We start from the raw sequence: 26747 nt of genomic DNA, 5'->3' as shown, positions 1-26747 counted from the left end.
TCTAGAGATCAGATATATGATAGATAGAACTCTCAGGTTGAAAGTTATTACCATAACAGGTCTCCTTCCAAGGAATGACCACATCTGAGGAAATTTTGTACCACTGGGGACAGCCTTGAAAACATTGGCTTGGAAACAAGAGCAGCACCCAGAATGTACAGCATTGGAGAAAATCCATCATGTGGAAATCTCAACACTCTAAAGGAATATACAAAAAGTTTAACCCATTATAAATACCTTAACTACAAACTCAAATGAAAATATTTTTTTTAATTTTTTAATTTATTTATTTATTAAAGATTTCTGTCTCTTCCCAGCCACCGCCTCCCATTTCCCTCCCCCTCCCCCAATTAAGTCCCCCCCCTCAGCCCGAAAAGCAATCAGGGTTCCCTGTCCTGTGGGAAGTCCAAGGAACCCCCACCTCCATCCAGGTCTAGTAAGTTGAGCATATAAACTGCCCAGGCTCCCACAATGTCAGTGTGTGCAGTAGGATCAGAAACCCATTGCCATTGTTCTTGAGTTCTCAGTAGTCCTCATTGTCCACTATGTTCAGAGAGTCCGGTTTTATCCCAGGCTTTTCCAGACCCAGGCCAGCTGGTCTTGGTTAGTTCCCAGTAGAATATCCCCATTGTCTAAGTGTGTGGGTGCACCCCTCACGGTCCTGAGTTCCTTGCTCGTGCTCTCTCTCCTTCTGCTCCTGATTTGGACCTTGAGATTTCAGTCCTGTGCTCCAATGTGGGTCTCTGTCTCTGTCTCCTTTCATCGCTTGCTGAAGGTTAATATTCAGGAGGATGCCTATATGTTTTTCTTTGGGTTCTCCTTATTTACCTTCTCTAGGATCACTAATTATAGGCTCAATGTCCTTGGTTTATGGCTAAAAACCAAATATGAATGAGTACATCCCATGTTCCTCTTTTTGGGTCTGGCTTACCTCACTCAGGATAGTGTTTTCTATTTCCATCCATTTGTATGCAAAATTCAAGAAGTCCTTGTTTCTTACTGCTGAGTAGTACTCTAATATGTATATATTCCATACTTTCTTCATCCATTCTTCCATTGAAGGGCATCTAGGTTGTTTCCAGCTTCTGGCTATCACAAACAATGCTGCTATGAACATCGTAGAGCATATACTTTTGTTGTATGATAAGGCCTCTCTTGGGTATATTCCCAAGAGTGGTATTGCTGGGACCTCATTGAATAAATGGGACCTCCTGAGACTGAGAAGCTTCTCAAAAGCAAAGGACACTGTCACTAAGACACAAAGGCAACCCACTTACTGGGAGAAGATCTTCACCAACCCCGCAACTGACAAAGGTCTGATCTCCAAAATATATAAAGAACTCAAGAAACTAGACCGTAAAAATCTAATCAACCCAATTATAAAATGGGGCATTGAGCTGAACAGAGAATTCTCAACAGAAGAAGTTCAAATGGCCAAAAGACACTTAAGGTCATGCACAACTTCCTTAGCGATCAGGGAAATGCAAATCAAGACAACTTTAAGATACCATCTTACACCTGTCAGAATGGCTAAAATAAAAAACACCAAAGATAGCCTTTGTTGGAGAGGTTGTGGAGAAAGGGGTACACTCATCCATTGCTGGTGGGAATGCAAACTTGTGCAACCACTTTGGAAATGAGAATATTTTTGAAGAATAAAAAAACCACTGTTAAAAGGCTAATTAATATCCACAGTATTTACCCACAACCTCAAAAAATGTGAGAAATAGGAGGCAAAATAAAAGGAAAATTTGAATTCTAGAAACAGACCCAGAGTAACATTGGTTACAAATACATTCAGATGACTAAAAATGTGTTCATGATTTTTATGTCAGGAAATATCAGAAAGGATTGAGACTGTTCAGAGGAGACACTCTGGCTTCTTCTGCCTTTTCTCTCCCAGGTGAACTTGTAGATGTTGCTTTTGACCCTATTTCACCTCAACCTCAGCTAACATTTCCTGACTCACTCCTGTCACACCCAGTAACTGTTACCTAACTCCTCAAGTTGCCTGGGTAACCAGCAGGGCTGGGAGCCTGAAGAAGCCCTTTGTCCACTGCCAGTGACTCCTATGCCAGGCAGTGACCACAACTAAGGGTTTTAACCTAGCTTTATCCAGGATGTTATCTCTGAGCTGGGGCATGAGGCTGGTAGAAACACCAGCGATCCCCAGGGCCCCACTCTTGCTGGTTGTACTCTGGGTGTTGGTCCTGGCTCCCAGCCAGTGTTTTCAAGGCCCTCCCACCTGGCGTTACATCTCATCGGAGGTGGTCATTCCTCGGAAGCAGATCTACCATGGTAAGGGATTTCAAGCACCAGGACGGCTCTCCTACAGCTTGCGTTTTAGGGGCCAGAGACATATCATCCACCTGCGAATAAAGACACTTATTTGGCCCAGACACTTGCTGCTGACAACTCAAGATGACCAAGGAGCTTTACAGATGGATTACCCTTATTTTCCTGTAGATTGTTACTATATTGGCTACCTGGAGGGGATCCCTCAATCGATGGTCACTTTGGATACTTGCTATGGGGGCCTGGATGGGGTCATGATGTTGGATGACCTTGCCTATGAAATCAAACCCCTCAATGATTCACACAGGTTTGAGCACCTTATTTCACAGATAGTAGCTGATTCTGCTGCAGTGGGGCCTGTGAACGAATGGAAGCACTTGGACCAGAGCACAGGCCCCTCTTTATCTAGACCAAATTCCAATGTGGCTCCCAGAATGTCTAGTAGAGACTACGCTTCACATCCAGCTGCTATTAAAGGTCATATGTTAGCAACCTACCAGGTACATTTTGTAACCAAAAATGTTACAAGGACTACCCATTATTTGTTTTCACTAGCCAGTTTAATGGACAGCTATCTAAAGAACATTCATTTGCGGTACTATGTTTTTCTCTTTACTGTGTTTAACTACAAGGATCCAGTTGAGAGCATTGGAAAGTTCTCAATAGGATGTGGTGCGTTTTACAAACACTATCTGGACAATTTTTATATGACGTTTAGGCCTGATGATGCAAACATCATTAATCAATTTGGGCCATCTGACGAAAATGGAGCTCCAGCAATGCGTTCTGTATGTACTCCAAAAGGTTTAAGCTGTATTGGTAAAAATGATCGATACTATGTATTTGTGTCTGTTGTGTTAAGCAATCGTGTTGGGAGGAAACTGGGTCTCAATTTTGATAATGAGACTTACTGTTATTGTCAGAGAAGGGCCACCTGCATTATGTTCAAGAGTCCTCTGCTAACTGATACTTTCAGCAATTGTTCCCTTGCAGAGCTAAACCAAATACTCAGTACCCCCGGTGAGATGCCTTGCCTTTTCTATGACTATCATACTTATTATAATAGAACAATATCCTATGATTTTTGTGGAAACTACGAAATAGATAAAGGTGAGCAATGTGACTGTGGCTCATTTAAAGAATGTTATGCAAATTCCTGCTGTAAGCCAAACTGCAGATTCACACCAGGTAGCATTTGTGATAAAGAATCATGCTGTGTAAACTGCACATACAGTCCTTCTGGGACACTTTGCAGAAGTATCCAGAACATATGTGATCTTCCCGAGTACTGTAATGGGAGTATACTCACTTGCCCAACAGACTTTTATCTGCAAGATGGAACACCATGCTCAGAAGAGGGGTATTGCTATAAAGGAAACTGCACCGATCGCAATATACATTGCAAGGAAGTCTTTGGTGTAAGTGCCCGCGCAGGAAGTAAAAGGTGCTATGACATCAATAAGGAAAGCCATAGATTTGGACATTGTTGGAGAAGACAAGAAAGCCTCGTATTCACAGCTTGTGCCGATAAGGATAAGATGTGCGGAAGGTTGCAGTGTACGAATGTCACCTTCCTTCCACACTTGCAGGAACACGTTTCATTCCATCAGTCAGTTATTTCTGGGTTTTCCTGTTTTGGGCTCGATGAGCATCGAGCAACAGAATCAACAGATGTTGGACGTGTGAGATATGGTACTCCCTGTTCCCAAACTAATTTCTGTGATCGAGGGTCTTGCAATGGATCTTTAGGTAAACTGGATTACGACTGCACCCCAGAAAAGTGCAATTTCAGAGGAGTGTGCAATAACCATCGGAACTGCCATTGTCATGTGGGTTGGGACCCTCCAAACTGCATAGGAGATGGACCTGGAGGGAGTGTAGACAGTGGACCCCTTCCACTTAAAATGCGCACGATAAGACAGAGCCAAGAACCAGTGGTATATTTAAGAATAGTCTTTGGTCGTATTTATGTCTTCATAGGCTCACTCCTCTTTGGGGTGGCCTTTCGTGTAGCAATGATTAAGATTATCAAGTATGAAGACTTGCAAGCTACTTTATTTCGTGGGCGTGGACATGGGCATACTCCTGGACCCAGTATGCCAAAGTAAAAATGAGTTAGCCTCCTGGATCCTGTAAAATAAAGAGAATGAAAAGAAAATACATATGCCAGCAAAGAGAAATAAAACCTCAATTCCACAGTTCTGAAGAGCCTGGGTCTATTTTTGGGAACACAGGAGGTGTTCAATTCTGATACCACCTGTCTTTGATAGATTGCTGATGCTCACACTGGAATACATCTTTCAAAATTACAAATTGGTGTCTTTTGTAATGTTGGTAAGTTGTTTGGAGCTGCACCTAGCTTGCTCCTTTGTTGGTCAGAGGAGACCTTGAGTCAGGAACCCTCTAGGTCCTGAACTTAGGTCTTTGGGCTAAGGATTAATGGGAGTTGTCTACATCTCTTTTAAGAACGTATCTAGGATGATACTATAAAATGTGGTTCCTGAGCTCTGACCCTTTCCCACTCCTTATCACCATGTTGTCAGTGGTCCTCTCTCCTCCAGCTTGTGGATAGGATTTTCAGTGGCCGAGCTTAGAGGAATGGAGGGAGCAATGCAGACTTGGGATCCAGGTGAGGAAGTTGTATAGGAGCCCAGAAGCATCATGCCATACGAAGCCAGGGAACTGATGTTTAGAACATCACCATTAACACAGATCCATGACTCACTAAGTGTACTACCCACACCTTTTGGACACAGACTTTCCAGGGCCCCACTGTCAGAACATTGCCGAGAACCCAGTCTGGTGGAAGGGTAATGCTGAGTCTCGGGGAGGAAGGTTCTGAGAGCACAGGGCAGATGCTGGTAGCCATGCCAAAGAAGCAGCAGGTGGCTATTGAAGTCCAGGTGTCAGCCCATCATGAGGAGAATCCCTGATGGGTGAAACTTAGTTAGGCAAGGCCTGGAGACCCAAGTCTCCAGAATGTCTTTTTCTTCTGCTGGGCCTGTACGTGTTTGCCGCTGCAGTCATTCTCTGGTATCTGGCATGGTGTGAATGGCCGTGAGGAGATCCCCACTGCCTGCAATATAGTGTGTTTATCTCATGGGAACATCCCATCCTACTGGGCATTTTTGCCAGTGGATTTTAATGAAGATTATTATCTCTTAATATGCTGTATTTTCTTATTGATAATTATGTTAGTTTAAATAGATTAATGATAAAAGATAAAACAAAGAAATGTCACACAGCTAGAACACATGAGTTTCCTTGAGGAGCCAAAAAGTCTGTGTCTTGGTTTAATATTTAAGAAAAACACAGTGTCTTAGTAACTCGACTAGTTTAAATTCCACTAATCTTAAAATTGCAAGACTTGTTCACAGGTTTCAGAGAGCATTGTAGCTGAAACAATGCTTTGTAGAAAATTTAAAGTTAGACTAAGACGTTTTGGCAAATAGCTTCGAGGTGTAACCCTAGAAGGCAATCTAGAGTTTTATCAAGGCACACAGCTGAATGTGGAACTTATTACAATCAGGGAATAAGATCAGGGAAGCCCAATTATCATTAGTTGATATAATTTTTTGCTAGGATTGATCACCAAAGAGCATGATTAATTCTTTATATTTTTTCCCTTAATTTCCTGATGTAAAAAAAAAACTATTGATGAGTAGGTATGCACCTTAGAGATCAAAACTAGATTTGAATAATTCTTTTTCATATAAAAGTTTAGATTTGTGAGTTCTTTAGGATTTCTTCTAAGCTTACCTTTCAAAATAAGTAGTAAAGTGATTGGTCCTTTCATTGTAACTGCAAAATTCAGATTGCCAGTAAAAGAATATTTTGCTTGCTTACACACTGCTTATCTATAAGAAGTTGATTGGGTATGAATGTATGTGGGTTCTTGGGATAATTTGATTGTTTTTTACTTGCAATACGTAAAATGTTAAATCATGTAAGGGCTATGAAAATGCTTTTTTTTTACTTTATTCATTATAACAATTCATTTGAAAAATAGACTGTATCCAGGCTTTGTCCTTAAGACTGATAACCACAGTCCTTTAGTGGAGAAACATCTGTCCTGGAATGTGTAGAGGTTTCCTTTACAGCTGTGAGAGCACCTCAGATGTTGACACAGTCACCATTTACAGTTTCTAGGAGAAGTTGGACACTCAGTGGATTTGTGAGAATGAAGGGACCTGACCTCCTTGCCTGCTTCACTCTACCATCTGTTGCAAAAATCGCAGAGATGTGGCATTTTATGTGTGTGGGATAAATAGCAGTCTTCTGTGAACTGCTAAGGTGCCTCCTGGAAACTTGGTGCCTGTGATCCCTAGAATGTCACCTCCTTCTTAAGAGGACTAGTGGAAAAAGCATTGCTGTGACATTTGGTCAGGGTTTATGCAGACAACTGGAAGTGAAAAGGGGGAGCTTTTGCTGGTCTGTGTTCCACCCCAGAGAAGAAGCAGCAGTGTCAAACTCACTTCCTTGAGTGATGAGTTTTCACTCCCTGAAAGGCTCCAATGGTTTTCAGAAATCCTGAGCCTTCTGGTAAGAGCTCTGATGGGTAGGCTATGGTGTGAGTCCAGGAAACGTGGTGAATTGACTTCAGTTCCCCCTGGAGTAGCTCAACCCTGCTGCATTACAGAGCCGAGTCAGGTCTTACATGATGTATTAGTTTCATTTCTGCTGCTGTAATAGAACACAGTGATCCAAAGCAACTTTGTTTTTGTGGATGGACCCAGAGGAAGAGTCCATAACTGTGGTGAAGAAAGGTTCTATGGTTCAGCCGAAAAGTGTGGGATGGGTCCTTGCTGTTTTGACCACAACAGTATCAGCTTTTAGATACTGAAATGCTAACTTTTTGGGGGTAAGCAACACTTTAATCATTCTCTACTTGTAGTGATATCTCATTTGTATTTTAATAATGCTTGCCTGAGTTCAGAGACTAAAATAGCCGCTCTGATCAGGCTTGCAGATCAGGCAGTGCTGACACACACATTGAATCCCAGTAGACACACTAGTTTGCCACAGAAATCAGGTGATAGTGATGCATAACTAATCTTAGCACTAGAGTATAAGACAAGAGGATACAGCTTTCAGACACAGTCACATCCGAGATCCCTGGAGGCAGGATTGCCTTTTCAGACTGAGGTAGAGGTAAGAGCAGTGCCAGAGGCTGACTGTTTTGCTTTTTTTTTTGTTTTGTTTTTGTTTTTCGAGACAGGGTTTCTCTGTAGCTTTGGTGCCTGTCCTGGAACTAGCTCTTGTAGACCAGGCTGGCCTCGAACTCCCAGAGATCCGCCTGCCTCTGCCTCCCGAGTACTGGGATTAAAGTTGTGCGCCACCACCGCCCAGCTCTCTGAGATTTTATGAATTGTGCATCATTTCTTCCCTGCTACATCTCTTCCCAAATTGAAAGTTTAGCGGGGTGGGTTCTGGTCCTTCCTTTTGTTCCAGAGCAGAGCAGGCCTCCCCTTTGTGGTCCCTACCTCCTTAAAGCTACAGCCCCTCTTTCAGCACATGTGCTGGCTGTAACAATTAGCTTTCTCATTCTCTGTTCTTTCAAAACTGTGTAACTGTGTTCTTTCTATCCAGCTTGATATTTTTCACTGTTGGGCTGCCTAAGGTTTAGTCGTAATAACCTTGACCCAGACTCAATTTTACTTTATTTATTGTTGAAAATAGATTCTTTTATTATTCAACATCACCTTTTTACAGTTTCCCCTCCCTCTACTTCTTTCAGTTCTTCCTCCCCTACTCCCCCTTCCAGATCTACTCCCTTTCTGTCTCTCATTAGAAAAGAACAGGTTTCTAAGAGATAGCAACCATATATGACAAAATAAAATATAATAAGATAAAACAAAACCATGACATCGAGGCTGGATAAGATAAGCTGACAGAAATAAAAGAGACTGATAACTTTCACAAGAAGCAGAGACCCAATCATTCACAAACTCAAGAGTCCCATAATAATACTAAGCAGAAACCTTTATGTGCAAAGGATGTAGTTCAGGCTCATGTTGTTTGGTCAAATGTGAGGCCCCAGTCCTCAAACACCCCTATATCCAAGAGGCTGAAATGTAATATTAAGTTGCAAGTATCACTCCAAGCCTCCCAAGTGCTGGCCAATCCCACAGGGTATTTAGTATCATGCAGGAACAAGGAACATGTGGTTTTTGGATTTGCATGTGTGCTCCCTCTGTCTTTCCCTCAGCATGCTCTCCCAGTCACCCAGGAGTGTGCCGCTATTAAACATGAGTATTTAATTGGGCTTATCTGGTCTGATTGGGTTTCTTTGCACCAACAAAGATGCTTGTCTTAAGATGTTTTCCTAACAGATGGAGGTCCCCCAGGGGCAGCCTTTCCCACAATCCTATGGCCACATGTTGGAAGCACCCTTATCCCCTGAGCTCTCTGGCTAAAACTGGCTCCCAGGTTAGACCAGCAGTGTCTTGGTGAGCCCCCTTTTCTTTTTTTTTTATTTTATTTTTTTTTCTTTTTTTTTAAATTTATTTATTTATTATGGATTTCTGCCTCGTCCCCACAACCGCTTCCCATTTCCCTCCCCCTCCCCCGATCAAGTCCCCCCCCTCATCTGCTCGAAGAGCAATCAGGGTTCCCTGACCTGTGGGAAGCCCAAGGACTGCCCACCTCTATCCAGGTCTCGTAAGGTGAGCATTCAAACTGCCTAGACTCCCACAAAGCCAGTACGTGCAGTAGGATCAAAAACCCACTGCAATTGTTCTTGAGTTCTCAGTATTCCTCATTGTCCGCTATGTTCAGCTAGTCCGGATTTATCCCATGCTTTTTCAGACCTAGGCCAGCTGGCCTTGGTGAGATCCCAATAGAACATCCCCATTGTCTTAGTGTGTGGGTGCACCCCTCATGGTCCTGAGTTCCTTGCTCGTGCTCCGTCTCCTTCTGCTCCTGATTTGGACCTTGAGATTTCTGTCCGGTGCTCCCGTGTGGGTCTCTGTCTCTGTCTCCTTTCATCGCCTGATGAAGGTTAATATTCATGAGGATGCCTATGTGTTTGTCTTTGGAATCACCTTATTTAGCTTCTCTAGGAACATGAATTATAGGCTCAATGTCCTTTATTTATGGCTAGAAACCAAATATGAGTGAGTACATCCCATGTTCCTCTTTTTGGGTCTGGCTTACCTCACTCAGGATAGTGTTTTCTATTTCCATCCATTTGTATGCAAAATTCAAGAAGTCCTTGTTTTTTACTGCTGAGTAATACTCTAATATGTATATATTCCATACTTTCTTCATCCATTCTTCCGTTGAAGGGCATCTAGGTTGTTTCCAGGTTCTGGCTATTACAAACAATGCTGCCATGAACATAGTTGAGCATATACTTTTGTTGTATGATAGGGCCTCTCTTGGGTATATTCCCAAGAGTGGTATTGCTGGATCCAGGGGTAGGTTGATCCCGAATTTCCTGAGAAACCGAAACACTGCTTTCCAGAGTGGTTGCACAAGTTTGCATTCCCACCAGCAATGGGTGAGGGTACCCCTTTCTCCACAACCTCTCCAGCAAAGGCTATCATTGGTGTTTTTTATTTTAGCCATTCTGACAGGTGTAAGGTGGTATCTTAAAGTTGTCTTGATTTGCATTTCCCTGATCGCTAAGGAAGTTGAGCATGACCTTAAGTGTCTTTTGGCAATTTGAAGTTCTTCTGTTGAGAATTCTCTGTTCAGATCAGTGCCCCATTTTATAATTGGGTTGATTAGCCTTTTACGGTCTAGTTTCTTGAGTTCTTTATATATTTTGGAGATCAAACCTTTGTCAGTTGCAGGGTTGGTGAAGATCTTCTCCCAGTCAGTGGGTTGTCTTTTTGTCTTAGTGACAGTGTCCTTTGCTTTACAGAAGCTTCTCAGCCTCAGGAAGTCCCATTTATTCAATGATGCCCTTAGTGTCTGTGCTGCTGGGGTTATACATAGGAAGTGGTCTCCTGTGCCCATGTGCTGTAGAGTACTTCCCACTTTCTCTTCTATCAGGTTCAGTGTGTTCGGACTGATATTGAGGTCTTTAATCCATTTGGATTTGAGTTTTGTGCATGGTGATAGATATGGATCTATTTTCATTCTTCTACAGATTGACATCCAGTGTTGCCAGCACAATTTGTTGAAGATGCTCTCTTTATTCCATTGTATACTTTTAGCTCCTTTATCGAAGATCAGGTGTTCATAGGTTTGTGGGTTAATGTCAGGGTCTTCTATTCGATTCCATTGGTCGACTTCTCTGTTTTTATGCCAATACCAAGCTGTTTTCAATACTGTAGCTCTGTAATAGAGTTTGAAGTCAGGGATGGTAATGCCTCCAGACAAACCTTTATTGTATAAGATTGTTTTGGCTATCCTGGGTTTTTTGTTTTTCCATATAAAGTTGATTATTTTCTTCTCCAGATCTGTGAAGAATTTTGCTGGGATTTTGATGGGGATTGCATTGAATCTATAGATTGCTTTTGGTAGAATTGCCATTTTTACTATGTTGGTCCTCCCAATCCAAGAGCAAGGGAGGTCTTTCCATTTTCTGGTGTCTTCTTCAATTTCTTTCTTCAAAGACTTATAGTTCTTGTCAGGTAGATCTTTCACTTCCTTGGTCAGGGTTACCCCAAGGTATTTTATGCTATTTGTGGCTATCATGAAAGGTGATGCTTCTCTGATTTCCCTCTCTGCTTCCTTATCCTTGGTGTATAGGAAGGCAACTGATTTTTTGGAGTTGATCTTGTATCCTGCCACGTTACTAAAGCTGTTTATCAGCTGTAGGAGTTCTTTGGTAGAATTTTTGGGGTCACTTATGTACACTATCATATCATCTGCAAATAACGAAAGCTTAACTTCTTCCTTTCCAATACGAATCCCCTTGATCTCCTTATGTTGTCTTATTGCTATTGCTAGAATTTCAAGCACTATATTGAAGACGTATGGCGAGAGTGGACATCCTTGTCGTGTTCCTGATTTTAGTGGGATGGCTTTGAGTTTTTCTCCGTTTAATTTAATGTTAGCTGTTGGCTTGCTGTAAATAGCTTTTATTATATTTAGGTAGGACCCTTGTATCCCTATTCTCTCCAAGACCTTTATCATAAAGGGGTGTTGAATTTTGTCGAATGCTTTTTCCGCATCTAGTGAAATGATCATATGGTTTTTTTCTTTCAGTTTATTTATATGGTGGATTACATTGATAGATTTGCGTATGTTGAACCAGCCCTGCATCTCTGGGATGAAGCCTACTTGATCATAATGGATAATTTTTCTTATGTGTTCTTGGATTCGGTTTGCCAGTATTTTATTGAAGATTTTTGCGTCGATGTTCATGAGTGAGATCGGTCTGTTATTCTCTTTCTTGGTTGGGTCTTTTTGTGGTTTTGGTATCAGGGTAACTGTAGCTTCATAAAAGGAATTTGGCAATGACTCTTCTGATTCTATATTGTGAAATACCTTAAGGAGTATAGGTATTAATTCTTCTTGGAAGTTCTGGTAGAATTCTGCATTGAAACCATCTGGTCCTGGGCTTTTTTCCGAAGGGAGATTTTTGATAACCATTTCTAATTCTTCGCGAGAAACCGGTCTATTTAGATCATTCACCTGGTCTTGGTTTAGCTTTGGTATATGATACTTATTTAAAAAAATGTCCATTTCTTTTGTATTTTCCAGTTTTGTGGCATACAGGCTTTTGTAGTAAGATCTAATGATTCTCTGAATTTCCTCTGTGTCTGTGGTTATATCCCCCTTTTCATTTCTGATCTTATTTATTTGCGTGTTCTCTCTCTGTCGTTTGATTAGTTTGGATAGGGGTTTGTCGATCTTGTTGATTTTCTCCAAGAACCAGCTTTTTGTTTTATTGATTCTTTGGACTGTTTTCTGGGTTTCTATTTTGTTGATTTCAGCCCTCAGTTTTATTATTTCCAGTCTTCTACTTCTCCTGGGCGCGTCTGCTTCTTTTTTTTCTAGAGCTTTCAGGTGTGTTTTTAAGTCCCCAATGTATGCATTCTCCGTTTTCTTTAAGTGGGCACTTAGTGCTATGAACTTTCCTCTTAGCACTGCTTTCATTGTGTCCCATAGGTTTGAGTATGTTGTCCCTTTATTTTCATTAAATTCAAGGAAGACTTTAATTTCTTTCTTGATTTCTTCCTTGACCCAGGTGTGGTTCAGTAGTTGACTGTTCAGTTTCCATGAGTTTGTCGGTTTTTTGGGGGCGGCATGGTTGTTGCCTTCTAACTTTAATCCGTGATGATCTGATAAGACACAGGTGGACACTGATATTTTTTTGTATCTGTGGAGGTTTCCTTTGTTTCCGAGTATGTGGTCAATTTTCGAGAAGGTTCCATGGGCTGCAGAGAAGAAGGTATATTCTTTCCTATTTGGGTGGAATGTTCTATAGATGTCTGTTAAGTCCATTTGCTTCATTACCTCCAATAATTCTCTTAATTCTCTATTAGGTTTCTGTCTGATTGACCTGTCCCTTGGAGAGAGAGGTGTGTTGAAGTCTCCTACTACTAGTGTGTGTGGTTTGATGTCTGCCTTGAGTTCTAGTAATATTTCTTTTACATAAGTAGGTGCTTTTATATTGGGGGCGTATATATTCAGGATTGAGACGTCCTCCTGATGAATTGTTCCTGTTATGAGTATAAAGTGACCATCTCGGTCTCTTCTGATTGATTTTAGTTTGAAGTCAGTTTTGTTAGAAATTAGTATGGCCACACCTGCTTTTTTCTTAGGACCATTTGCTTGAAACACCTTTTCCCAACCCTTTACTCTGAGTAGGTGCCTGTCTTTGTGGTTGAGATGTGTTTCTTGCAAACAGCAGAATGTTGGATCCTGTTTTTGTATCCAATCTTTTAGCCTGTGCCTTTTTATAGGTGAATTGAGCCCATTAATATTAAGTGATATTAATGACCAGTGGTTGTTTACTCCGGTTATTCTTATTGCTTTTGGTAGTAGAGATTGTGTGTCTCCTTTCTTTGAGATGTTCTCGTGAAGGGTCATTAGGTGCCTGGGTTATTGTAGGCAGTGTTGGCAGTGTTGGATTCCTTGGGTTGCGATTTTCCTTCTATTACTTTCTGTAGGGCTGGATTTGTGGCTACGTATTGTTTAAATTTGTTCTTATCCTGGAATGTCTTGTTTTCTCCGTTGATAGTGAACGATAGCTTGGCTGGGTATAGTAGTTTGGGTTTGCATCCATGGTCTCTTAGCTTCTGCAGAACCTCTATCCAGGACCTTCTGGCTTTCATAGTTTCCATCGAGAAGTCAGGTGTAAGTCTGATCGGTTTACCTTTATAAGTTACTTGCCCTTTTTCTTTTGCAGCTCTTAATATTCTTTCTTTAACCTGTATATTTTGTGTTTTGATTATTATATGGCGAGGAGATGTTTTTCTTTGATCCAGTCTGTTTGGTGTTCTGTATGCTTCTTGAATATTTAAATGAATATCTTTCTTTAAGTTGGGAAAGTTTTCTTCCATAATTTTGTTGAAAATATTTTCTGAGCCTTTGAGCTGTGACTCTTCTCCTTCTTCTATTCCTATTATTCTTAGGTTTGGTTTTTTTATTGTGTCCCATAGTTCCTGAATGTTTTGTGTTGAGAATTTGTTGGCTTTGCTGTTTTCTTTGATCTGTTCGTTTATTTTCTCTATGGTGTCCTCAGCATCTGAGATTCTTTCTTCTAGCTCTTGTATTCTATTGATTATGCTTGTTTCTGTAGACTCTGCTCGTTGGCCTAGATTTTCCATATCCAGCTGGTCCTCAGTTTGTATTTTCTTCTTTGCCTTCATTTCAGTTTTCAATTCTTGAACTGTTTCCATTACCTGTTTGATGGTTTTTTCTTGGTTTCCCAGGGTATCATGTACGTATTTACTCATTTCTTCAAACTTTTTGTTATACTTCTCATCCATTTCTATAAGGGCATTTTTTACATGTTGTTTAAGGGACTCTATTATCTTCATAAAGTCGATTTTTTCCACTTCTTCTGTGTTAGGTTGTTCAAATACTTCTGTTGTAAGATCATTGGGTTCTGATGTTTTCATGTTGTTTTTCGGATTATTGGGTGAGTTCTTGCCTTGGCGCCTGCCCATCTCCTCCTATTGATCCTATCCAATGGATCCTTTAGAAACGGGATCAGGTTTCCCTGCTGGCCAAGGGCTCCGCTTACAAAATGCCCTCACTCTCTTTTGTGGTTCCTGCTGCAGGCCAAGAACCCTCTCACCCCTCCGAAGGATCTTCAGGACAGGACCAGGCTCCCCTTGTGCCAGTGACCTGGCCAACCAAAGGCCTACCTCTTTGATTCAATTGTAGTAGGGCGATCTGCTCTCCTTATTGCCTGCCTGTCCCAGCTGCTTGGGTCTGGCTGCCGCCGTGCTGCCGCAGCTGCGCTGCATCTGGCACCGCCGCCGCTGCGCCTCTGTGCGGCTGGCGCTGCCGCCGCTGCGCCTCTGTGCGGCTGGCGCCGCCGCCGCTGCGCCTCTGTGCGTCTGGCGCCCCCGCTGCTGCGCCTCTCAAGCCCCCTTTTCTTATCCTTGCTACTAGGGTTTTAGGTGACTTGTTCCTGTTTACTTTTGTTGATTATCAGGCTTTTGTGAAAGACATGGTCTGCACCAAAAGCCTGATCCAAGCAGCGAAAGCTGAGACTTTCACTGATGTGGACTTTGTTTAGGGATGCATAACATTCAATTTTCACAGCCCGATTCTGACCCAAGAGCTATTTCAGCAGACATGCTGTAATAGACTTGAGCCACACAATTGGGCATAGACTTTTAAAATGGGTGCTTGCAATTCAAAGCCAGATTTGCTATCAACCCTGGAATGCCTCTTACAAAATAATTTTAAATTGAGGCTGTCTAACCTAAATTACCAATTTCCACCATTTTTAGATGTGCTCAGTTGACTCAGAGGACTTGGTTCTCCTGGTGTCCTCCAGTTCCTATGACCCTTGCACTCTTTCTGCCTACTCTTCCAAGGGTTTCCTGAACTCTGAGAGGAGGGATTTTAGGGAGACATCCCATTTAGAGGTATGTGTTCCAAGGACTTTCTCTCTCTGTGTAATGTATGTCTGTAGGTCTCTGCATTGCTGTATCTGCTTGCATCTGCTTCAGGAGGAAGCTTCTCTGATGATGACTCAATAATGCACTGATCTATAAGTATAACAGAATATCATTATTTTATTGATACTTAAAAAATAGACCAGGGTCTCTGGGCTACCTAGTCTCTAGTTTTTGGTCACCCAGGCAGTTTTGCTTATGGGTTCCATTTCATGGAGAGTTCCTTAAGTCAAATCAGACATTGGTTGACTATCCCACAATCTCTGTACCACCATTGCCCTAGCATATCTTGGAGGCAGGGCAGATTGTAGGTCAAAAGTTTTGTTACTGAGATGGTGTTTACATTTCTTTTTTGGTAGGTAGCCTGCAGAGTGCCTTCCCAAACCAACAACACAAGGACATAGGGGTGAATGCTTCGTGTAGACCCCAGTGTGAGTTCTCCATATTCAATTAGTTGTGTAGGTGCTATCCTCAGCAACAAGGCCCAGTTGTTAATTTGCAGAGAGCAATCTACTGTCTTGGTAACAGCCTGGGTGGTTGGGGAATTTCCATGGGACCCCTTTGACCAACAACTCAATTGAATACAACCCAGAACTGGAAGCCTAAAGAGATGGCCAGTTGGGACTTTCTTCTCCTCCCGATTGTTAGGAGATTTCATTAGAATTACTTTCTTTTTTTTTATTGAGAAAAGGAGAAAAAAAAAACAAGTTTCCACCTCCTCCCAGCCTCCCATTTCCCTACCCCTCCTTCCCCCCTACGCCCCCTCCTCCCACCCTTCTCCCCCTCACCCCACTCCTTTCCCCCTCCCTCTCCAGTCCAAAGAGCAGTCAGGGTTTTCTGCCCTGTGGTAAGACCTAGGACCTCCCACCTCCGTCCATATTTAGGAAGGTGAACATCCAAACTGGCTGGGCTCCAATAAAGCCATCACATTACGTAGGATCAAACCCCCATGCCGTTGTCCTTTGCGTCTCATCAGCCCTCATAGTTCGCCATGTTCAGAGAGTCCAGTTTTATCCCATGCTTTTTCAGTCACAGTCCAGCTGGTCTTGGTGAGCTCTCAATAGATCAGCTCCACTGTCTCAGTGGGTGGGTGCATCCCTCGTGGTCCCGACTTCTTTGCTCATGTTCTCCCTCCTTCTGCTCCTCATTGGGACTTTGGGAGCTCAGTCCAGTGCTCCAGTGTGGGTCTCTGTCTCTATCTCCATCCATCACCAGATGAAGGTTCTATGATGATATGCAAGATGTTCGTCAATATTGCTCAAGGATAGGGTCATTTCAGGTTCCCTATTCTCAACTGCCCAAGGAACTAACTGGGGACCTCAGCTTGGGCACCTGGGAGCCCCTCTAGGGTCAGGTCTCTTGCCAACCCTAAAGTGGTTCCCTTAACTAAGAATTGTGGTTCCGTGCTCCCCTGTCCAACCTTCCTTTATCCCAATCCTCCTGCTTACCCAAGGCCCGACCTCCTTCCCTTCTAACTTTTCTCTCCCCATCTCCCCTTACCCCCAACCCACCCCACCCCAAGATCCCAATTTTCTCCCCGGCAATTTTGTCTACTTCCCTTAGCCAAGAGGATAACTATATGTTTTTCCTTGGGTTCCCCTTCTTACTTAGCTTCTTTAGATTCACCTATTGTAGACTCCGTGACCCTTATTTATGGCTAGAAACCAATTATGAGTGAGTACATCCCATGTTCATCTTTTTGGGTCTGGGATACCTCACTCAGGATAGTGTTTTCTATTTCCATCCATTTGCATGCAAAATTCGAGAAGTCATTGTTTTTTACCGCTGAGTAGTACTCTAATGTGTAGATATTCCATACTTTCTTCATCCATTCTTCCATTGAAGGGCATCTAGGTTTTTTCAAGGTTCTGGCTATTACAAATAATACTGCTAGGAACATAGTTGAACAAATGCTTTTGTCATATGATAGGGCATTTTTGGGTATATTCCCAAGAGTGGTATTGCTGGGTCCAGGGGTAGGTTGATCCAGAATTTCCTAAGAAACCGAAACACTGACTTCCATAGTGGTTGCACAAGATTGCATTCCCACCAGCAATGGATGAGGGTACCCCTTCCTCCACAACCTCTCCAGCAAATGTTATCGTTGGTGTTTTTGAATTTAGCCATTCTCACAGGTGTAAGATGATATCTCAAAGTTGTTTTGATTTGCATTTCCCTGATTGCTAAGGAAGTTGAGCATGACCTTAAGTGTCTTTTGGCCATTTGAACTTCTTCTGTTGAGAATTCTGTTGAGAACTGTTCAGTTCAGTGCCCCATTTTTTAATTGGGTTAATTAGCATTTTAAAGTCTAGTTTCTTGAGTTCTCTATATATTTTGGAGATCAGACCTTTGTCTTTTGCGGGGTTGGTGAAGATCTTCTCCCAGTCAGTAGGTTGCCTTTGTGTCTTAGTGACCATGTCCTTTGCTTTACAGAAGCTTCTCAGTTTAAGAAGGTCCCATTTATTCAATGTTGCCCTTAATGTCTGTGCTTCTGGGGTTATACATAGGAAGCGATCTCCTGTGCCCATCTGTTGTAGGGTATTTCCCACTTTCTCTTCTATCCTTTTCAGTGTGTTCGGGCTGATATTGAGGTCTTTAATCCATTTGGACTTGAGTTTTGTGCACGGTGAAAGATGTGGGTCTATTTTCATTCTTCTACAGGTTGACATCCAGTTGTGCCAGCACCATTTGTTGAAGATGCTTTCTTTCTTCCATTGTATACTTTTAGCTCCTTTATAAAAAATGAGGTGTTCATAGGTTTGTGGGTTAAAATCCGGGTCTTCTATACGATTCCATTGGTCGACTTCTCTGTTTTTATGCCAGTACCACACTGTTTTCATTACTGTAGCTCTGTAATAGAGTTTGAAGTCAGAGATGGTAATGCCTCCAGAAGATCCTTTATTGTATAGGATTGTTTTGGCTATCCTGGGTTTTTTGTTTTTCCATATAAAGTTGATTATTGTCTTTTCCAGATCTGTGAAGAATTTTGATGGGATCTTGATGGGGATTGCATTGAATCTATAAATTGCCTTAGGTAGAATTGCCATTTTTACTATGTTGATCCTCCCAATCCAAGAGCAAGGTAGATCCATCCATTTTTTGGTATCCTCTTCAATTTCTTTCTTCAATGCCTTAAAGTTCTTGTCAAATAGATCTTTCACTTCCTTGGTTAGATTTACCCCAAGATATTTAATGCTGTTTGTGGCTATCGTGAATGGTGAAGCTTCTCTGATTTCCCTCTCTGCTTCCCTATCCTTTGTGTATAAGAGGGCGACTGATTTTTTGGAGTTGATCTTGTATCCTGCCACATTACTAAAGCTGTTTATCAGCTGTAAAAGTTCTTTGGTGGAGTTTTGGGGGTCGCTTATGTACACTATCATATCATCTGCAAATAACGAAAGTTTCACTTCTTCCTTTCCAATTCGAATCCCCTTGATCCCATTATGTTGTCTTATTGCTATTGCTAGAACTTCAAGTACTATATTGAAGAGGTATGGAGAGAGTGGACATCCTTGTCGTTTTCCTGAGTTAAGCGGGATGGCTTTGAGTTTCTCTCCATTTAATCTGATGTTAGCTGTCGGCTTGCTGTATATAGCTTTTATTATATTTAGGTATGACCCTTGTATCCCTAATCTCTCCAAGACTTTTAACATAAATGGATGTTGAATTTTGTCGAATGCTTTTTCAGCATCTAATGAGATGATCATATGGTTATTTTCCTTCAGTTTATTTATATGCTGGATTACATTGATAGATTTTCGTATGTTGAACCAGCCCTGCATCTCAGGAATGAAGCCTACTTGATCATAATGGACAATTTTCCTAATGTGTTCCTGGATTCGGTTTGCCAGTATTTTGTTGAGGATTTTTGCATCGATGTTCATGAGTGAGATTGGCCTGTAATTCTCTTTCCTGGTTGAGTCTTTGTGTGGTTTTGGTATCAAAGTAACTGTAGCTTCATAAAAGGAATTAGGTAATGACCCTTCTGTTTCTATATTGTGGAATACATTAAGGAGTATGGGTATTAGCTCTTCTTGGAAGTTCTGGTAGAATTCCGCATTGAAACCATCTGGTCCTGGGCTTTTTTTGGTAGGGAGGTTTTTGATAACAGCTTCTAATTCTTCGCGACTGACAGGTCTGTTTAGATTGTTCACCTGGTCCTGGTGTAACTTTGGTATATGGTATTTATCTAAAAAATTGTCCATTTCTTTTACATTTTCCAGTTTTGTGTTATACAGGCTTTTGTAATATGATCTGATGATTCTCTGAATTTCCTCTGTGTCTGTGGTTATGTCCCCCTTTTCATTTCTGATCTTATTAATTTGAAAATTCTCTCTCTTCCGTTTGATTAGTTTGGATAGGGGTTTATCAATCTTGTTGATTTTCTCCAGGAACCAGCTTTTTGTTTCATTGATTCTTTGTATTGTTTTCTGTGTTTCTATTTTGTTGATTTCAGCCCTCAGTTTGATTATTTCCAATCTTCTACTCCTCCTAGGTGAGTCTGCTTCTTTTTTTCTAGAGCTTTCAGGTGGGCTGTTAAGTCTTCAATATGTGCTTTCTCTGTTTTCTTTAAGTGGGCACTTAGTGCGATGAACTATCCTCTTAGCACTGCTTTCATAGTGTCCCATAAGTTCGAGTATGTTGTTTCTTTATTTTCATTGAATTCAAGGAAAACTTTAATTTCTTTCTTTATTTCTTCCTTAATCCAGGTATGGTTCAGAAGTTGACTGTTCAGTTTCCATGAGTTTGTAGGCTTTCTGGGGGTAGCATTGTTGTTGAATTCTAACTTTAATCCATGGTGATCTGATAAGACACAGGTAGTTACTAATATTTTTTTGTAACTGTGTAAGTTAGCTTTGCTACCGAGTATGTGGTCAATTTTCGAGAAGGTTCCATGAGCTGCAGAGAAGAAGGTATATTCTTTCCTCTTCGGGTGGAATAATCTATAGATGTCTGTTAAATCCATTTGCTTCATTACCTCCATTAATTCTCTAATTTCTCTGTTAGGTTTCTGTTTGATTGACCTGTCCATTGGTGAGAGAGGAGTGTTGAAGTCTCCTACTATTAGTGTGTGTGATTTGATGGCTGCCTTGAGTTTTAGTAATGTTTCTTTTACATACGTGGGCGCTTTTATATTAGGGGCATAGAAGTCTCAGGATTGAGACTTCATCCTGATGAATTGTTTTTGTTATGAGTATAAAATGTCCCTCTCCATCTCTTCTGATTGATTTAAGTTTGAAGTCAACTTTGTTAGAAATTAGTATGGCCACACCTGCTTGTTTCTTAGGTCCATTTGCTTGATAAGCCTTTTCCCAGCCCTTTACTCTGAGTAGGTGCCTGTCTTTGTGGTTGAGGTGTGTTTCTTGTAGACAGCAGAACGTTGGATCCTGTTTTCGTATCCAATCCCTTAGCCTGTGCCTTTTTATAGGTGAGTTGAGCCCATTGACATTAAGTGATATTAATGACCAGTGGTTGTTAACTCTGGTCACTTTTTTAGTAGTAGGGTTTGTGTGTTTCCCTTCTTTGAGTTGCGCTGGTGAAAGGTCTCTAGATGACTGAGTTATTGTGGGCATTGTTGGACTCCTTGGTTAGTGATTTTCCTTCTATAATTTTCTGTAAGGCTGGATTTGTGGCTACGTATTGTTTGAATTTGTTTTTATCCTGGAAAATTTTGTTTTCTCCATTTATAGTGAACGAAAGCTTGGCTGGATATAGTAGTCTGGGCTTGCATCCATGATCTCTTAGTTTTTGCAGTACATCTATCCAGGACCTTCTGGCTTTCATGGTTTCCATAGAGAAGTCAGGTGTAAGTCTGATAGGTTTACCTTTATAAGTAACTTGGCCTTTTTCCTTTGCAGCTCTTAATATTCTTTCTTTATTCTGTGTATTTTGTGTTTTGATTATTATATGGCGAGGGGATGTTTTTTTTTGATCCAGCCTATTTGGTGTTCTGTATGCTTCTTGAACCTTCATAGGTACCTCTTTCTTCAGGTTGGGAAAGTTTTCTTCTATAATTTTATTAAGTATATTTTCTGTACCGTTGAGCTGCACTTCTTCTCCTTCTTCTACTCCAATTATTCTTAGGTTTGGTCTTTTTATTGTGTCCCAAATTTCCTGAATGTTTTGTGATGAGAATTTGTTGGTTTTGCTGTTTTCTTTGATCAGTGTGTTTATTTTTTCTATGGTATCATCAGTGTCTGATATTCTCTCTTCTATCTCTTGTAATCTGTTGTTAGTACTTGTTTCTGTCATTCCTGTTCGTTTACCCAGATTTTCCATCTCCATTCTTCCCTCAGTTTGTGCTTTCTTCATTGCTTCCATTTCATTCTTCATGTCTTGAACCGCTTCCCTAACCTGTTTGATTGCTTTTTCTTGTTTCTCTTGGTTTTCTTGCGTGTCTTTGAGCGATTTATTCATTTCCTCTACCCTTTTGTTTGTAATCTCTAATTGTTTATGGCAGTTTTTCACCTCCTGTTTAACGTCCTCTATTATTTTCATATAGTTCACTTTTGAATCGATTTCTTCTATTTCTTCAGGAGTAGGGTGTACAATTCTTCTTATTTCGGGATCCCTGGTTTCTGGTGGTGTCATGTTGCCTTTCAGATTGTTGGAGGAATTCTTGTATTGGCGCCTTCCCATCTCTTCCTTCAAATGGAGCCAGGAGAGGCCTGGTCTCTTGGTCCAGACTTTGCTGTGATTGACTCTCAGGGTTTATCTCTTCAGTGTAGAAACAGGAACCGTTCCCGTCCAGATGGGATTCCTCCGCAACCGTCCTGATGGGATTCCTCAGCAACTAAACAGGGCCGCGGGTACCCCAATGATCCAGGGCCAACAGGATGAATGGAGCAAGTGTGGGGGGGAGGTGGTATCCAGGAGCGCGCAGGAAGTCTGGCGCCGGAGCTGGAGGTGCCCGGTTCCCTTACAGGGGACCCTGAGGCCTTCCGGCTGGCAGGCACTCACCGCTCTGGGTGGGTCGCCTTAGTTTAGGAGCTTAAGACTGTAGTTGAGCACTGGTCCTAGCATACAGCGGGGCAGGGTTGGGGAGGGGTGCTGGGGGTGCTGGGTCATGCTAAAGAAAGACAGCCCTGCAGAAGGAGCTGGGGGAGGGGGTTTGTCTTACTTTCATTTTTTAAAATTTATTTATTTATTTTTATTGAAAAAATTTCTGCTTCCTCCCCACCTCCCATTTCCCTCCCCCTCCTCTCCCTCCTCTTCCCCTTCCCCCACTCATCTCCCCCGCCCCCCACTCCTTTCCCCCTCCCTCTCCAGACTGAAGAGCAGTCAGGGTTCCCTGCCCTGTGGGAAGTCCAATTACTTTCACATATTTTAAAGAAGTTTCCACCGCACTAGGGTCTGACACCATCTCTCAAATGCCCCTCCATTCCTGCTGTCTCTCCCTGCATTCCTTCCCTCAACACTATCTCTTCCCTGCCCCACCTTATCTTCTCTTTCCTGTCCCCCTGCTCATCCCCAGTCCACCCTTAAAATCTATTTCCCCTCCCAGGGATATCAATATATCTCCCCTCATTCCCTCATCAAAACCTAGCCTCTCTTGGTCTACAGATCGATTCTTAGTTATTATTTATTTAATGGATAATATCCATGTGTAAGTGAATACATACTTTATTTATCTTTTTTGGTCTGGGTTATCTCCCTCAGATTTATTTTTTCTAGTTATATCCATTTACCTGTAAAAATTATGTTGTCATTTTTTTCAAGAGCTGAGTAATATTCCATTGAGTAAATGCGCCACGTTTCTTTTTTGATTCTTCTTTTGAGGGGCATCTATTTATTTTCAGTTTCTATCTATTAAGAATAGAGCAGCAATGAACATGGTTGAACAAGTGTCAAGTCTGTAGTTGAAGGAAGCATTCTTTGGGCATACACCCAAAAGTGTTATACCTGAATATTGAGGCAGATCAATCCCTGCTTTTCTAAGGATTCACCATAGCTATATTGATTCCCAAAGTGCCTGTATAATTTTGCACTCCCACCAGCAATGGAGGTGTTCCCTTTGGTCCACACCCTCACTAACATGAGCTGTCACTTGTGTTATTGGTCTTATCTATTCTTCTTGATGTGAGATGGAATCTCAAAAGCAGTTTTGATTTGCATTTCCCTGAGGGCTAAGGATGTTAAACATTTCTTTTAGTGTTTCTCAGCCATTTGAGCTTCCTCTGTTGAGAATTCATTTACCTATACCTTTGTTAGAGGCTTGTTTGCCAACTCCTAGTAGAAGTTCACCTTGTATATTCTTTTAGAAAACTTGAAAGATAGTAAAGATTGGACTCTCAGCTCCTTGGTGTCCAGAAAGTACCTAACCTGCAGGTTCACTGAACTCATCCTGTTTCACCGACAGTCATCTAGGCTGATCCTCACCATGACATGAGTAACATACTCATGGAACACTTGGTTTTACTGAGCTCCATGTGTATGCCCTGATCTCAGGAAACCAGTGCCATAGTTACCTTGGTATCCAAAACTTTTCCACATCCAGCTGGTATCAGTGTAACAGTTTCCAGAGAAGTCTCAGTCTTGTGTCTTCAGATTCAGTTTTCTTTTGACAGCTGCATCAAATTGTTTATCAACACTGAGCCCACTACTAACACCACTTCTCTCAATTACACTGACCACATAGAAGATACACTCAACTTCTTACAGTGAGCAGCAACAGAGAGTGCCATAGACGTGTTCCTGGGGCCATTGTAAACAAAAAAAAATAAACATTAACAAAAAAGCACAGACTATGAAAACCATGAAACTTAGTTGCCCATGGGAAAAGCTGATGAGAGTTGAAGGAAGAAATAGCCTTGATGTCAGCTGGGATGTGAGTCAACCTTACTGAAGCCAACAGAGCACAAGGCATATGCCAAAGAAACAATGCTTTGGACTTTGGGGCCCAAACAAACTTTTGTCAACACATAGATATTCAAATGTGCAAAATTCAACGTCGTATGGATGTTTTTGCACTAAAACACCAAAAATGGGTCGGTTCCTTGCTTATGTATGGAATATGACATTGACGCAGGGAATCTGTTGCTTCCTCCTGAACTGAGGGCCAGCAAGTTTTAGAAGTGCAGACCTTTGTTGAAAACAAGGCCTAGAAAAACTTATTTTTATTAGTTTGCAGTTTGAGCATACTTGCCCCTCCTCCAAAGTCTCTAGGTCCACCTCTCTCTTCTTGCCCACCCATATTTATGTGCTCTTGTCTTTAAAACATCTTGTCTTATGTGTGCTGCCCGTATGTTCTTGGATGTATGGTCACTGACTGGAGTGTGGTTGATCTACCTGAGTGACACTATTAAAAAAAAGTCAACGTTTCCTCTTTCAGTGGATACCAATTGCTATTAGATGTTCTGCTATGGGTGGAATTCTGCCCACATCTCCTCTCCATGCTGGGATTTTGCCTGGCCTGAGACTTACTCTTATATGTAGTTCCATCCAGTAGAAACAAATAGACACATTAGGTGCATCAAAGTGGAAAAGAATTTAAAATTGTAATTTAAAAATAGCCTTTTCTTTATTTTTGAGAATTTTAAGCTTATGTGAATGAAATTTAAGACATTGCTGTGGCATTTGAATTTACTGGGATACACCAAATTTAGACTCAACTCAGTTGAGATGAAGTGAATTTATTCTCTGCTAGCAGAGAGACTTCAGCCTTAGAGCCAACACAGCACTTCATTTGGAAGGGGATGGGCAAAGGCAGTTTGAAAGGTGGCCATCAGAAAGATGCACATTACAACTACCCATGGAACCATAGCTGGGCAGGAACACTCTTTTCTTCCCTCAGTTGTCTTTTCCTTTCCTCTCTACAGTAATAAAAAGACCATTTCCTCCCTTTCCCACAATGATAAGTAAGTTTTATCGAAGCAAAGGTAACTCTTAATACATCACAGCCTATTATCCAATTCTTGTCTTACCTTTGGGCCACTAAGATCTTCCAGGCCCTCCACAGAAAAGGGTCAATGGCCCTTAAGGGATACCTTTCTCCTTTTTAAGTTTCTTTAGCCATCTCAGGGGAACTGTATAAATTATAACTCAGGTCTGAGCACTCTCATGACTGTGATAGTTCCATCAGGTTAGGGATATCTGTCCTGTCCCCACAACACAACTGCTCCAACTTATGACTGAGAAGGTTTTCATTGTAGACATGAGGAAGAGTTCAGCTGGAAGAATCCAGAAGAGTCCAGACTGAACTGCATCATGAGAGGAGAGATATAGAGGGAGCGAGGAAGAAGGGAAGAGAAGAAAGAGAGAAGAGAGCAAAAGACCAAAGAGGCCAAGAGCAAGCTAAGAGGAGCCAAGAGATTAAATGCCCAAAATGTAAGGTTTTTTTTTTTAAAAAATAGGAATGAGGATATGGGGGAAGGAAAGAGAAGCCCCTGGACTGGAGATGTTTGGGACAGGGTGTGGTAAGAAGAGCAGAGAAGAACACAGGTATTGAGTAAGCTGCTGACTAGTGTGAGCTTTGGTATGCCCATAGACATCTCAGTCACTTCCTGAGATTCTCTGGGACCTGACCATATGTCCAACTGTACTGGGTCACCCCTATTTCCCTCTTCCAGCCTTCCCATACACCTTCTCACTTGTATCCTTCCAACTTTATGCCTTTTTCTTTTTTAAGCTAATTGAAATTTTCATAGAATAAGTGAAGTGAAGAGAGGGCAGGGGGAGCCACCACTCATTCTGTTGTGTAGTTTGAGACTATTGGGAAGGACTACCTGAACTCTTCTGAGTTTTTGTATTTAAATAACATTTTTTTTTCATTTACTTTACTTATTCACCACAGTTTTCTCTCCCTCCTCTCCTCCAAGTCCCCCTTCTCCCCCCTGCTTCCCATTTAATCCCCTCCCCTTCCACTCCTCCTCCATCAACATTCAGAAAGGTGCTGGCCTCCCATGGGCTTCAGCAAAGAATAATACATCAAGTTTAAGGAGAAAGAAGCTCCTCCCCTTCTATCCAGGCTGGGTAAGGTAATCCAGTATGGAGAACAGATTTCTAAAAGCCAGTTAAGCACCATGGAAAGGCCCTGATTTCACTACTAGGTGCCTTACAAAGACACCAATCTACACAACTGTCACACACACATGGAGGGTGTAGGTTGGTCCTGTGGATGCTCCCTGTTAGTCCAGTGTCCATAAGCCTCCTTGAGCTCAGCTCAGCTGTCTCTGTGGGTTCCCCCACCATGAACCCCTGACTTTTAAATCACTCCTCCCTTTTTTTCAACAAGACTCCCAGAGCTCAGCCCAGTGCTTGGTTTTGGATTTCTGCATCTGCTTCCTTCAGTTACTGGATAGAGTATCTCTGATGACAAGCAGGGTAGTCACCAATATGATTACAGTAGATGTCCAGTTAAGGCACCCTCTCAACTCTTCCAAGGAATCTTAGCTGTTAACCTTGTGAATTCCTTGGGTT

The 26747-nt window shown here is 41.8% G+C and overlaps 1 protein-coding gene and 1 gene segment (V, D, J or C); both read left to right on the top strand.

Moving 5' to 3' along the window:
- LOC121438423 overlaps positions 1 to 26747 on the top strand; it is a 359365-nt gene that overhangs the window by 97364 nt on the left and 235254 nt on the right.
- Positions 2121 to 4403, top strand: LOC121438456 (disintegrin and metalloproteinase domain-containing protein 20-like). Its single transcript, XM_041638787.1, has one exon. It carries the CDS (start codon positions 2121 to 2123, stop codon positions 4401 to 4403), a length of 2283 nt encoding a protein of 760 aa, XP_041494721.1.

The sequence above is a fragment of the Microtus oregoni genome, unplaced genomic scaffold (genome assembly GCF_018167655.1).
Source record: "Microtus oregoni isolate MIOR12 unplaced genomic scaffold, Mior012 000056F_ref0000123, whole genome shotgun sequence".
Classification (NCBI taxonomy): Eukaryota; Metazoa; Chordata; class Mammalia; order Rodentia; family Cricetidae; genus Microtus; species Microtus oregoni.
The sequence above is the reverse complement of the archived record's forward strand: the minus strand, read 5'-3'. Positions and strand labels throughout refer to the sequence as shown.